A 14,508-nucleotide genomic window follows, 5' to 3' on the forward strand; every position below is an offset into this window, starting at 1 on the left:
GGGGACATTGAGAACAAAATGCAGAACTTGTTTGATGAAGCAGAAGAAATACTGAGAGTCTGGAGGAAGAAAACTAGAATTTGTTATACTGTTAATGTTGATGGCAGCTACCTTTCATTGAGTGTTTATTATATGCTGGGTTTATTACATACTGTGCTGAGTCCTTTCCAAGCCTTATCTCTCAGATGGAGATCCTGAAGCTCAGAGAGGTTCTTAATGACTTATCTAAGTGGCACACAGGCAGGGAGCGATAGAAGTTGAGCCCAGGCTGTCTGATGCCAAGGGGGGAGCTCCTAACCACTGCCCCACACTACCTCTATGCAGGAGACTGGGCTAGACACTTTGCATGAGTGTAGTCTCAGTGTGACCTAGGACACATCATGTCCTCTAGATCACAGTTTCCTCCTCATCTTAAAATGGGATTGTGCTGAATAACTCACACCCCTCCCAGTTCTCACTTCTTGTTCTGTAACAGCATCTCTTAAATGTTTCAGGCTGAGGAAAAGGCAGATGCACTGAATAAGGAGCTGCTTATGACCAAACAGAAGTTGATTGATGCAGAAGAAGAGAAAAGACGGCTGGAAGAAGAGTCTGCTCAGGTAAGGGGAGCATCACCCCTCCCATAGTCCTCTGTGTCTTGAGAGCTAGGAATTTGGCTGGTGACTTCCTCTTGGCACTGGAGAACCCAGAGACAGCTGGCTTCAGTTTCTCTCCAAAGGCCTTTTCTGTTTACTGTGTAAAGCATAATGGTTCTTAATAATTAAAATGTGGGAGGAGACAGTGGGGCAAAAACCCATCCTTCACTGGGGCAGGAGAAATTCCAGTGTGTCAGCATCTTAGTGTGACAAAGAAGAGGGTTAGCGTTTCTGCAGAAAGAAACCAGACATCACAGTGTCTGGCTCTTCCCCTACCTGTCCACTGACAGAGCCCCTGCAGAGCAAACTCTGGAAGGCTTGTCCCGAGCCAGCTCTCCACGGTCCCTGGGGGCACAAACTTGCAGCCATGGGAAGAGCTTTGAGTGCTGCACACACTGGAGCAGGCTAGTTGCCCATGACAGCTCACCCTCTCATCTCAGTCAGACTGCTGAAGAGAGATGAGGAGGCACTTTCTACATAATCGACGAGGTACTGAAGGAGCCACGGTCCTGCCATTAACTCTTCCTCTGCATTTGCTGTGTCACCGCCTTAGCTCAGGGTCCCAGGTTGACAGGGAGGAACTTCAGCAAAAGCTCCAATCTGAAAGAGGGTTTGTTGTTTTCAGAAGTTTTGACTGTTCTCTCCTGGCATCAGGAATGGGGTTAGTACTGCTGAGAGGGAAGGAAGAAGGTGGGAGAATTAGAGCCCTTCCAGAGTTAGATCAGGTGCTCTCGGGAAAGCCCAGCACTAAGCAGGTAGCACCAGCGCTTCCTTTACATTTCCCTTAAAACATTCACTTTTGCTTTTCCCAATGTATGCAGTTAAAAGAAATGTGCCGTCGGGAACTTGACAAGGCAGAATCTGAGATTAAAAAAAACAGTTCTATCATCGGTGACTACAAGCAGGTGGGTCCATGCACCCTGGAGTCGGGCCATATACTCCAGAAGCCCTGCCTGCCTGCGTGAGATGTGTCTTCTCCACACCCACACGAGTCCTGGCTCTGCCACTCGCTCTGACGGGTCCCTTCGCTTCACTGCACAAGTTACCTCACTGACTCTCAGCTGTAAAATAAGGGAAATAATCGCTCTCTCGGAGAACTGTTGTGAGGAGTCCACAAGGTTCTGTTTGTAGAGCACCTGGCATAGTTCCCAGCACATAAGTAGTCACTTAATAAATGAAAGCTACTCTATGTTCTTGGGAGCATTTCAGACCCAGAATGATGGCCTTCTGTTCGCGTATGGTCCACTTCTCTCCCTGGCCGGTTGCATTTTGAGAACATAACTGAATTGGTCTTATTCCTTCCTGTACTGGGATCTCTTGCTGGCTTGAGCCTGGCAAGTGTTTGTAAACATTGGCCATTGAATTGTGGCACTGAAAATTTTGTGCAAGTCCTAGGCCGATGGGTGCAGGGGAACGGAACCTCTGCTCACCTGTCATCACACCCCCTCCCACGTGGTACCGTCTTCATTCCACTCATCATAGTCCACCTTCCTCTGCAGAATTCATCCTGAGCCCAGAGAACTATGCAGATGATGGCATTGCTAAAGAGATTGTCATTTTATATCGTGTTTGTTTTCTTAGATTTGTTCTCAGTTGAGTGAAAGATTGGAGAAGCAGCAGACTGCTAATAAAGTGGAAATTGAGAAAATTCGGGTAAGTGTTCCTTTACCAAAGAGACTTTATACCACCTAGTTCATTTCAGCACAGAAGATTTGGGGAGGGGGTATTCTGCTTTGATTTCAAAAGTGAGAGAAGCTGATAGAGTACCAGGTAAGGCACCTGTCAGGGCCTGGCTCCCCGGTGCTATAGCTAACGGCTGGACTGTGCCTGTTTCCTCTGGGAGGAATGCAGGTGAGACCAGGAGAGCTGGCTTTAGATCTCAAAATACAGGCAGGTGTTCCTGTATGAAGTATGCAGTATGCAGTATGCATTCTCCTCTGGATAACTTGACTCTAAAAAAATCAAAAAATAAAAAACTGAAAAATTAAAAATCAAAACACCTCAACTTCCAAATGTCTGTGATTACTGCAGCCCCACGCTGAGGTGGAGGAGTCCTGTAACAGATTTTGCTGAAGGTGGGGTGCAGATGTCAGGCCCCTGTGGTGATTTGTCACTCCCCACGTTGTTCTGTAAAATGGGGACACTCCCCGTCTGAGCTCAGTTCTTTCTGTTCTAATGGACCCAAGTACAACGAGAACTCTAATTTCTAATGTTTTGGTGCCAGTTTGTAGCTTGGTGCTGTCTTTCTTTAAGCCACCTGTATTAGAGTACTTGTCAGATTTTACTAAGATGAGTAATTTACTGAAAGGTACTTTACTAACATACTTACTAACATAACAGTGGGCAGAAACCTGGTAGAGTCCATGGCTCGTGGCCACATTTGCACAAAACAGCATTTTACCAGGAGCAGGATGATACTACATAAGTAGTGTTTAACCAACAGTATCTGTTTTTTAAATAAAATTTATATTCTGATTCTAAAACTAATAATAATGTTCACTCCAGAAAATTTGGAATATAAGAGTAAAGGAGGGAATAAAAACCCTTATATTATTACTCAGATAACATCACTACTAACACTTTGGTGTATATGCTTTCAGTCTTTGTTCTGTACTTCCTTTAGCATACAGAATTTCTTTCATTCTAAGATACACTTTTTTTTAACATTTACTCTAAAATTGGGACGTTTTGTAACTGATGGCTTTCTGTGGTTTATTTGGCAGAATACTTTATTAGAAGAACACGAAATGATGTTTCTTGCAGTCATTGGCATTTTTTTTCATGAAATATGATATATATTTGTTACTATTCTTTAAATACATTTTTGTGTCCTAGTTCACCCAGCACTGAAACATTTTACCATGTTAGGAAAATTCCTCAAAAATTTTTTACAGGCTGCATACTTCATTGTATAAATGTAATTTCTCCCAATTATTGGATACTTTATCTTCCCATCCCTTTTCTTCTATCTCTGATTCTGCGGTGAAAATCCTTGTACATAAATCTTTATGTAGTCACTGCTTGTTCATTTTTTCTAGCCAAGTTTCCTAGAAGAGAGATTACTGGACCAAGGCATAAGAATAGTTGTGTTGCTTTTGATGTACACCACCAGGTGGCTTTTCGAGTAGGCCATCTGCCAGTTTACAAAGAGAACGTGGTCTTTCAGAAGCTGTAGTGCTCAACTGAGAAGCCATGTCTTGGCTCCCCAGAAGGGAGATGCTCACACCTTCCCATCTTCTTTGTCTTTGTTCACATCTGACATTCAATTTCAGCAAAAAGTGGATGACTGTGAGCGCTGCCGTGAATTTTTCAACAAAGAAGGGCGCATAAAGGGCGTCAGCTCAGCTCAGGATGTTTTAGATGAGGACACAGATGAGGAGAAGGAAACGCTCAAGAACCAGCTGAGAGAAATGGAACTAGAGCTGGCACAAACCAAGCTGCAGTTGGTGGAAGCCGAGTGTAAGATACAGGTAACAGCCACGCCCAGCCCAGCCCCCCCCCCCAAGGCCCGCAGTGGGAGAAGGGCTGTTTCTGCTTCTGTGCAGTGGGACCCGCCCCTGTGTGTGGGCTGGATTTCTTTGTGTGCGCTAGAGACCCCAGAAATGATTTTTATGGCTTGAGGTTTTTTCCCTTTTAAACTTTGACCACAGTCCTCATGGGAAGAAGTCCATTACTTGTTACTAATGTGTGGATGTTTAATGAGTAGATAGCTTGTCCTAAGGATTGGACTTTTTCATAATGAGACTTACCCATCAAACTTGGCACCTGCTAGGTAGGGCAGAGAACACGGGCTTTGAAAGCACAGCTGCACCACCGCCCTTAGCCTCTTTACACTTCCGGTTCCCCACCTGCACGCGGAGGTGATGAGGGTCCCTGTCTGATAGTTTGCTTTGAGGACTAAATAAGATAATGCACAGGAACGGCTCGGTACAGCATCTGAGGGCTTCAGAATAGGAGCTTTTATGTCCGGCTCCCATCACTTAACTAGCTTTGTGACTTTAGACATGTTACCTAATTTTTCTGAGGCTCCTTTTCTGATGAAGAAACTGAGGCTTACTTTGGTCATCTTTATGCTGCATGGCTAGTTCCAGTCAGCACCAATGCTGAGTACAAGGTAGGCCTAGGCACTGCTTGTGGAAGGAACCAAGTTCAGGACTGAAGCTCAAGATCTGGGCTTCTGCATCATACACATTCACTGGGCATCTGCTCTTTGCCCAGTCCTTGTTCTAGGCACTGGAGCAGCAAAGCTGAGATAATGTCTTGTGTGACTGTCCAGGATAATGAGGACAGGCCTCACCATGGGCAGTATCTGAGTTGTGGTCAAAGATTGAACAGGGGTTGCAACTGCAGAAGAATAGGGAGCATTCCTGGTTGGGGGGCGTGGCATGTCCAGCCACTCAGAGGGCCTGCCCAGTGAGGAGCTTCAGGAAGTAGGGGTGGAGGTGGGTGCTAGGCTGGAAGAGGGTCTGTGGGTCGGTCCAGCTTGTGAAGCATCTCGGATGCCTTGCTAGGAGTCTAGACTTTAAAGGCTCTTGCTGGAAATTAATGGTGTGTTCTTAACTAGAGCATTAGGTCTGTCTCCTGGTTTGCGGTGGGTGGACAGAGAGGGAGTCACTCAGATAGGAGGCTGTTTTAATAAGTAGACAAGGAAAGAAATGAGGAGGTCTTAACTGGTAAAGACCCCAAAGCTTTGGGCACTCCAGATCTTTCTATGCCAGTATGAGACTGGGGGACTTTCCAGAGGCTTCTCAAGAGTAAATAGACCGAATTCTTGGCTCAGCTCTGAGGAGGCAGTGTCATTGGCATTGGAGACCAGCATCCTCATGTACATCATTCCTCTTCCAGGACTTGGAGCACCATTTAGGCCTCGCCCTGAACGAGGTACAGGCAGCCAAGAAGACGTGGTTTAACCGAACACTGAGCTCCATAAAGACGGCAACTGGCGTTCAAGGGAAAGAGACTTGTTGAGAGCAGAGCTGCCTCCAGACATCTTCAGAAAACACGACACCTTTTGTTGCCTTCTTTGGCCAGATGTGTGATTCTGTGACATGTCCCAGGACCAGAATGTACCTAAGTCAGATCCATAGAAGCATGTCGGTAGGTCACTGGCCCAGAGCTCATGAAGCAGGCAGCCTCTGCGGTAAGGCCTCCTAACTACTGATACTAACAGGCCTGCCAGCTCACCTGATGCTCTGGACGTGCTTTAGAAAGTCACTCCTCGGCGTCACCTCCCAGGCCGCTTTCCAGCGTAGGTCAGCTCCTTGCCAGGCCCAGGGGCTGAGTTGACATTATCAAGAGTTTGGGGATCCTTCAGGCTATTGGTTTTTTTCTAAACCTTTAATCTTTTTTTTTAAATACACACACTATATATATATATATATATATGTGTATATATATATGGGGGGGCAGGGAATCATTAACTCAAATAATTCTTACCTGCTTCAGTGCCAGCAGAGGGTCCTCCAGGTAGACATGGAGAAGCACTTTGTTTTAAATAGGAGGGTTTCATGGTTGTAGTTGAAGCCACCTAGTTTTGTTACTCTACGATGCACAGGTTTTTGGTTTGGCATTATTCACATGATTCTGATCAATTCTATGCAACTCTCATAGTTCCTGTCGTTTTTAGTGTTAGCTGCCAAATGACTCCACAGTGCTGGGGTGGGTGACTTGACCGACTGTGAGACTGGATTAATCATAACTTGGACAAATCTTATTTTGCTTAATGTGTGTGTATGTGTGTGTGTATATATATATATATAAATATCTTTTTCCGATGCACCCAGTTGACAGTGTTTAAATCCCAGACTAGGACTGATCTGCACAGCTTAATTATGTGGTTATTTGGGCACTTATTTTCACTCAAAGTTTGTCGGGCTCTGCTCTCCGTCTGGCCGTTCGAGAGCTGTGAAGAGCTCCTTCACTTCAAGGTTCTCAGTGTACAAATGAGAAAGACTCTGAGGGTGGGTGGGTGTATGTGTGTGTTTGTGTGTGTGTGTGTGTCTGTGTGTGTGTGTCCATCCGTGCACGCATTCGCAGGACCCACAGTCCAAGAGGCCCCCGTGCTCCTGGCTTGTGTCCTTGCCTGCCTGGGCCCTGGGCCCTCCCCAGGGTGAGGCTAGGTGCGAACCTCACTGTTCAGATGGGATGCAAGTTCTCACTTCAAAACTATGGAATGGAGGTTTTAGCACCTTTTTAAAAAAATAATAACTTTAGACTTTTAATTTATATAGTGAAATGCTGACAGGCTGTCTCGCAGGTGACTTTGTTGTCTTCTGGTAGCTGGTTCTAAGAGGCACTGGTTTGTATATAAAGACACTTGGATTGTTTTGTATCTATTTTCCTGTTGGCTGTACTAACGCTTGCTGAGGTCATCTGTGATACGGGAGGTAACAAAGGGCAACCTCTGACCACCCCCCCACCCGCAAAACCACCCCCTCCACTGCTTTCTGTGTCTGTCTTGTTCAGTTACCAAACAGCTATAAGCCCATCTAAAACTAGGTGTGTGGACTTTGTGCTAGGGTAGTTTCAGTGTGTCAGCTTTATCAATTGAAATATAAACCAGTAAAATTGTATTACTATTTCTTTTGTTGCTTTTATTTTAACAGCATATTCATTAAATATTTTGGTATAAACAGAACTGCTTTGTAAAAGTCAGTTGTATCATTATGTGCTCTTGCCCCACGCTTTCCCGCTCCCACAGGCAGGCAGAGAAGACCACCCTCTGGGCCGTTTAGTAGGTGTGTGTGTGCCTCCAGCGGTGCCTCCCACTCATCCACTCAGACACTTCCGAGCAGCCAAGATGTGCCAGGCCTGTGGGGTGAGAGGAGACGCAGGCTTTTTCCTCTGGGAGGCTTATGCCTGTGCCTCCATGAGCACTGCCCCTCTTTGAGACATAACCGGTGAGATATGATCTGTGTATTTGGGTTGAGGGAAGTCTTTACAGGAGTTAAGGGTATGGTAAGACCTTGAAAGACAAAGCATCTCACCAGGCAGAGATGGGAGGGATTCCAGGCCCAACTGTGAACATGAGGGGAAAACAGCTAAAGAGCAGAAAAGCAAAGTACCCAAAGTCCACTTATGTTCTGTTAAACCTTTCAGGAAAAGTGGTGGGATGGCCAGCTTCATCTTTGAGAAAGCCCCTTTCTTCGGTTCGCTGGTGGTCCTCACATTATGGCACCACAGGGACGAGGCTCCCAGACCCTCCGCCATCCTTTACCACCTCATCCCCTTTCTCTGCAGCAGGAAGAAGAGCAATGCTTCCCCAACTCTACAGTTCCCCTCCTTGCTTGACCTGCCCTCCAGGACCCCCCTACACCCAGCCTTTCGATGGAAGCGGGCCGAGATGCAGGCCCTGAAGAGGGGAAGGTGGTGAGTGAGTTGCTCTGAAGCAGGGTGGGGGCAGCCAGGGGCCCGGCTGTGGCAGGTGCTCTGCAGAGGCCAGGGCAGGGGCTCCAGGGCACATTTGGGATCCCTTTGCCACTCACAGGCTGGAGGGCGTATTTCTGGGACCCACATTCCTGGCCAACTGGTGAAAGAGTGAGTCCAGAAGGGCCAGCCTGCTCTGCTCTAGGCTTTTCCAGGCCCGAGGTCCCAGAGTTTAGGAGTGCAGGGAGTGAGGGCAGCAGTTCTCATCCTGGCAGCTGTGCCCTGCATGGGGGAAGGCACCCATAGCCAGTCAGCCTTGGCACACAGGCCTAATGTGATTCAGAAAAGCTCCTGCTTACAGGGAGGTCCCCTGTTCTTTGGAGACCCAGACTGAGAAGGACTGTGACACTGTAGGCCAAGTGCACTAACAGGTGTGCGGGGCCCTGTGGGAACAAGGAGGGGGTGTGTAATGACAAGGGAGGCAAGTGGGAGTAACCGTTTTCTGCACTGATGGTGAGGGGAGTTGCTGGTTAGAGAGGCAAGAAGACAGCGTTTGGGTGGAAGACACAGTCTTGAGCACTGTAGTCTGAGTGAGGTAGGTGATGGGAGGCAAGGCTAGGTAGTTAGGCTGAGGCATCCAGGCCAAGGAGTTTGATGGTAAAACTGGAGAGAGATTTTAAGCCAACTTGCTTTAAGAAAAAATAATAACTTTGGGAAACTCCTTGTCAGTCCCCTAGGAAGAAAGGAAAGAGTCTGAAGAGAGGTGATGGAGTAGGGCAGCCACATTTGGGGAAAACTCCTGGAGAATCAATGAGAGTTGATGAGAGGAAGAGGAGGCCACAGCAGGAAGGTAAATGCAGCTTTTGGGGTGTGGCTCTGCGGTAGTCTGGGAAACACAGGCTGGAGGTGGCAGCACCTGCAGACCCTTGGGGGTTGTGTGGGCCTCGCTGCCGTAGGTTTATGAGCCCTAGGAGTTAAGTGATGTCCTCCCCCGGCTTGAAAGTAAAAGTGAAAAGACATGCCCATGATCACAAGATCTAGGGTTTCTACCAGGTGCCACCACCTCCACCTCCTCTTCCAGGGCCCCAAAGCAAGAACTGGCTGCTCCCTGTGAGCCAGCCCGGCCAGCTCTGCTGCAGTCCGTGCTGGTGTGGTGGTAAATCCAAGCGGAGGGTGTGCAGGGAAGGCAAGCCAGAGTCAGAACACACCCGGAGCCTTTGTGCACTTACCTGGAGGCCGGCAGCAGCAAGCCCCGGCCTGGCTCCCTCTAAGACCCCCTCCCTGGGGTGGTCTTAGGCTCTGAGTTACTGGGGCAGCTGGGCTGCAGGACCCTTGCGGGGAAGGAGCAGTAGGAAGAGCTTCGGCTTTTGTTTTCAAATTGCTGCTGCCATTTAGTAGGTCTGCTCCCTTGGGCAAGTACCTTCATCTCTGAGCCTTAGCGTCCTGATCTGTAGTGTCTGGGTCATGCCAACCCTGGGCGGTGGGTGTCAGGACAGAGTGAGGTAGGTGTGTGAAGAGCACCTGGTAAATTCTAAGCTGAGGATTCTTTCAGCAGTCACTCAGCATCCCCAGCTCACCACTCACTGCACCAGGATGCCAGGTCGAAGTTGCAGGTCTAGTAAACTTTCTGTACTATTAGCAGAGAAGCAGGGTTCCAAGGACTGTAAACAGGGATGGGAATTAGGCCTTGGCTCCTCATCCCTTTGCTTGAAGGGAAGATCCTACCACATGTACTGAGGTAGAGTGTCCTCAGGGCCAGGAAAGTGCTTCTGCACTTGACCCTGTCATCAGTCAAGAGCCTTCTCTTGACCACAGTAAGTCCTTGCACAGAACAGTTCAGCCCACTGCTGTTGAAGACAGAAGCTTTTATTTCTATTCATCCAAAAGGGGGAAATGCAACATGTCAGGGCATTACAAACTTCAGCAGCCAGACAAGAGGGTCAGTCTATTGCAGAGTCCAACACAGTCAGTGCAAAGGATCCCCAGTGTGGGCGCGGCCTGTGGGAGTCGGGGTGCAGAGCGTCCCTGTGGATGAAGGCCAGGCATCTGGGCGAGGCACTGGGGACAGTCCACATATGCAGGCTGCTGCTGCAACCACACCGAAGGTTTAAAGTCTAGTCCTACGTGCAATCACTGCCCCAGAGGGGGAGGACAATCCATGGTGGTCGCGGTCTCCATTGTCATTTAACATAATACACAACATAAAGTTATTGCCGAGGGCTTTGCAATGCAAATAATGCTATTTACACTTGCGTATTCAGAAAAAACACAGTAAATAGATACAGATAGGTATTTAAGTAGACTTCTAAAAACTACCTTGGCCATCACCAGAGTGAGGATAAGCTACAGCCAGGAGTCCAGTGCCGTGTGTGTAACCGTGCAGTAGGGAAAGGTCTTCTACCCACAGCTACACTTGGCCTTCTCTCTCCATGCCTCCTGAGCCCCCATCCTGGGGCTGAGGAACGGCTAAGACTGAGCAGGGCCACCTCACTCCTCATGAGGGAAGGCCCTGCTAGGCGTCAGGTCTAGACTGGCCGCCTCCTGCCTCCCTCCCAGATGGTGAGTTCTGCTTAGAATGGGTGAGAGGCCAGTCTCAGAGGCTGCTCTCCAAGAATACTACAGGGCAGGTAAAGCAGGACACCCCTGCCCCAGCGCACCCTGCCAAGAGCACCCTTGGGACCAGGCCCATCAACCACATTATTCCTGAAAGTGCCCTCACCCCAGTTAGAGCTGCCTCAGGAGATTTGTCTTCCTGAAGATGTGGCTGGGCCCCAACCAGCCACTTACCAAGGACAAAGGTTCAGCACAAGCCAGATGGTCCCTGGTAAAAGGCCTGAGTTCACAGATACTTTGGGGAAAATGGGATAAACACTGCTAAAGGCTGAAGTAAATGAAGTCTTCCCAAGGCAGGTGGCTCGTAACTCACTAGAAGACAAGGAGGGACAGAGGCAGAGGAATCCCACCTCAACCAAGCACTCCCTTTGCCACCTCAAGCCCCTGCCCCAAAAAGGAAGTCCATCTGGAGGCTGGAGACAGCTCACAAGCCAGCCAGAGCCACGCCCAATTCCTGGGAGATGGAGAAAATAAGGCCCCAGTTAGGAGCCCTGAGGATGCCTGCTGTTTGAGAACCTACATTACGTGAATGAGGGAATAAGCAGTACTCCGTGTCTCCTCTAAGAGGTAGGGGTGCAGTGTGAACCCTGCCTGACTGCACAGGGCTGGTCTGAACACGAGGTGCCGCTGTGGTCAGGAAAGGGAAGCGTGTGGTGCCAGCACTCCTGGCCTGGCAGGTTAGAGAAGAGGTATTGGGACCCAGGGCTTGCCCGACTAAATTCTAAACTGTGCCTCGTGTGTGGGTGGTCACCACCACCTGGGGGGTCAGGGCCACAGCCCAAGGGGGCTGGTGAGGTGGTGGAGGTGGCTTACAGAGCAACACAAGTGTGTCAAGGAAAGGAGCGGATCTGGATCAGCGTGTCTTGCCACTGACCCACCAAACCACAGCTCCTTCAGCCCCAGGTGTTTGTGAGCAGCAGGGGCCCGTTTCTCGGGAGGAGAGGCACGGTGCTCAGCCTGGAAGCACAGTGAGCTCGAGCCATGCGGAAGGGAAGTGGGGGGAAGGCTGGACGCTGAAGATGCAGCTTTCTTTATAAACTACACGTGGACAAAGGCCTTAAAGCCAGTGGTCTTAGCTGTCTGAAACTCCTCCGTGACTCACTTCCGGGAACAAGGAAGAAAAAAAAAAAAAAACTGGCTTCCCAAAACAGTAGAAGTATTTAGGTAAGAATCAAAGAAAAAAATTCCCCTGTTAACCCTGAGCAGGAACATGAGACAGATGGCATTGAGCTTATGACCGTGGGCGGGGGCCAGGCTCGAGCTCCAGAAGGGACCATGGTGCCCTGCAGACAAGAGCCTCCCGGAGAGGCCAGAGCCACAGCGCAGGCCGGGCTGCCTGATGGGACCACACCTGGCGTCACAGGCCAGCCCGACCTCTGTCTGTGCCAGGCTTGCCTTTGTCCTTTCCCTTTCACAAGCCCAGAAGCGCCTCTAGAAGACACAAGGAGCACTCCTTAGAGATGGGAAGTTACGCACCTGCTGTCATCCCAAGAGCCCCCTGCCCCAGGCAGCAGGATGCAGAGGCCCGTTCCCCGAGAGAACGGGAGCTGGACGAGCCCAGTGAGTGTATGTGCCCTGGAGCCGCAGCTCCTCCTCCCACAGCCCCCGCCTGGCTCAGGACGAGACACGACCTCACTCAGAGCAGCCGATTCCCTAAGGCTTGAGCGATTCCCTACCTAGCACCCCACCACCCTCCCAAGTCCCCCTCCCCATGTCCGCCCCACGGCTCGGGCCGCACCAAATCCCTCAGCCCCTCGCTCCCCAGAGGACCCGTGTCTGCAGCCTGGTGCTGCCAGAGCCGCCCTGGTTGAGCCTCGTGTGAAGCTGCCTCCTCTCAGCCTCGGGCCTCAGGCACCTGCCTTCCCTTCCCTGCGCAGCACGTGATTCTCACCTGCTCCCACAGGCCTGTCAGGGCTCCATGAAACAGCAGCGCAAGCGGCCCGACCCTCCCGGCCTCTCCCGACACTGCACGCACAGCCGGCACCCCCTCCCAACTTCAGGTAAAAGGAGAAAGTTGGCAGCTCACGTCCCTGGAACCTCCCAGGTACTCCGTCAACAGCAGTTCCCTTCACCTGCTGAGAAGCTTTGCTTCGCAGCTGTCAGCTCCCTGCGCCTCTGAAGGCTTGTCCCGTGTGCTGGCCACACGGAGGGGAAGCCCGTCCGAGCACTTTCACCCCCGTAAACACCGAGGCCCCGAGCCAGCGTTAGACTTGAGACAGAATGTTTCATCTTCTTGCCCTTCGAAGCTATCTTCAGTACAGCAAGAGGAGCCTGAAGACGGCAGATTTTATCAAGCTCTGTCATGTTAAAAAGGTGTGGCACTCCCTGGCCCACTAAGGCCGGTGGCCAGAAAAGCTTCCCAATTCTCCAGTCCTCTTGCCCACTTGAGTGCCAACAGTAGTAACCAAACCCTTGGCTAAAGTCAACTGAACTGAAAGATACCATTTGTAACCAAAAACACAGTCTTCAACAACCAGAGGATACTCCCCAAAATGCATCTGTGATCACTGCCGTCCTGAGCACAAACAACCCTCTGGCCCAGCTGCACCGAGAGCACAGCCCACACTCCTCAGCTCCCAGGCTGGGCCCAACTCGCCCGTGCAGTCCTCCGTCCTCTACACAGCTGCCCCCTGCCCGGCTCTCCCGCTTCCCCCTCGGCCACGCCTCAGCCCCGTCCTGTAGTTCCTTCTTCAACCACCTGCTCCCTCAGTGCCCACCTCTCACTCAAAACCTAGGGTCCTTACAGGCAAGGACCGCACCTTCCTTATCCTCATGGCTCACACAGGACAGATGCTCAGGAAGCCTTTGTGGAAAGATAGATGGTCCGTGCAGCAGACAGGAGGAAGTGTCCAGTCACGACTAAGCCGGAGGGTGAGTAATCACAACCTGAGGCAGGAATCGGCAAAGTATGGCCCACCCATACTTACACCTGTTCAGTAAGTGAAGCCTGTCGGCCCACAGCCACGCTCGTCGTCTTTATGCACTGCCTCTGGCCACTCTGGTGCCACGAGGGCAGAGCTGAGTAGCTGTGACAAAGCAAATGGGCCATGAACCTGAAAAATTTACTGCCTAGACTTTCCAAGACAGTTTGCTGACACCAGGTCCGAGGCAGCATTCCCATGTTTTTCCACGCTGTGACTCACACGGAGGTGGTATGTGTGTGGCCTGCTGGTGTAAACAGACAGGGCCGCTCACAGAGACACCAAGGGCCGAGGGGATCAGTGTCTTGGAGCACCTGTTCAGAGCTCTGACTTGAAGGCTCAAAACCACCTTAGCCCTGGTCTCCAGCAGAGCTACAGAAATACCGACATGGGAAAACCGCCTGCCCCGCCCAACCCCCGGCGACTCCTCCTGGGTCTCCCTGCCCCCCTATTCAGGATGAGCCAGAGGGGGCAGGACAGACACAAAATTGAAGCCCAAAGCAAATTCTCTAGCAGTCTCAGTTTCACCTTTTTCCACTCCTTAAAGTACTCTGTAAAGCAAGTCTACATCTTTGCACTGGCTAAAGGCCCTGCAGTACCAGTGAATCCAGTGAGCTCCAACACTTGCCCAGGTAAAAAAGCCAAAACATCACTTCTTTAAAAAGCAGAAGGCCTCTGTATGAATGAACACCCAGTACCTGTCACTCTCTGATTGGCAAGCTCAGCAGAGCAGAAACCACCTACTGAACAGTGGTCTGGGAGTACCTGGGCAGGGCCCTGTCCCCTTGATGGGCATGGGGTACCTGTGGGTCCCTGACCCCACACCCTTCTCCCTGCCTCTGGTCTTTCCCCACCCAACTGTCCAAATCGACCCTCCAGAATTCTCTCACCATTTAGGAAAATGGTAATCACTGAAGGGCACAGCACCCAAGGCTTGTCACACAGTGGCCCCGAACTGCACATCTCATTTGCTA

At 50.4% G+C, this 14,508-nt stretch overlaps 1 protein-coding gene across 7 annotated transcripts in view; it reads left to right on the top strand.

Annotated features, from left to right (window-relative positions):
• RABGAP1 (RAB GTPase activating protein 1) overlaps window positions 1-7,272 on the top strand; it is a 141,818-nt gene extending 134,546 nt beyond the window's left edge. For all 7 annotated transcript variants that reach the window (XM_045517568.2, XM_074362180.1, XM_074362179.1 and 4 more), the window contains 5 exons: window positions 495-599; window positions 1,457-1,540; window positions 2,217-2,288; window positions 3,908-4,105; window positions 5,481-7,272. In XM_045517568.2, the coding sequence (XP_045373524.1) occupies window positions 495-599; window positions 1,457-1,540; window positions 2,217-2,288; window positions 3,908-4,105; window positions 5,481-5,603 (582 nt within the window). In that variant the 3' untranslated portion in view covers window positions 5,604-7,272. The remainder of the gene's footprint in view (window positions 1-494; window positions 600-1,456; window positions 1,541-2,216; window positions 2,289-3,907; window positions 4,106-5,480) is intronic.
• The last annotated feature ends 7,236 nt before the right edge of the window (window positions 7,273-14,508 follow it).

Source organism: Camelus bactrianus, chromosome 4 (assembly GCF_048773025.1).
Source record: "Camelus bactrianus isolate YW-2024 breed Bactrian camel chromosome 4, ASM4877302v1, whole genome shotgun sequence".
NCBI lineage: Eukaryota > Metazoa > Chordata > Mammalia > Artiodactyla > Camelidae > Camelus > Camelus bactrianus.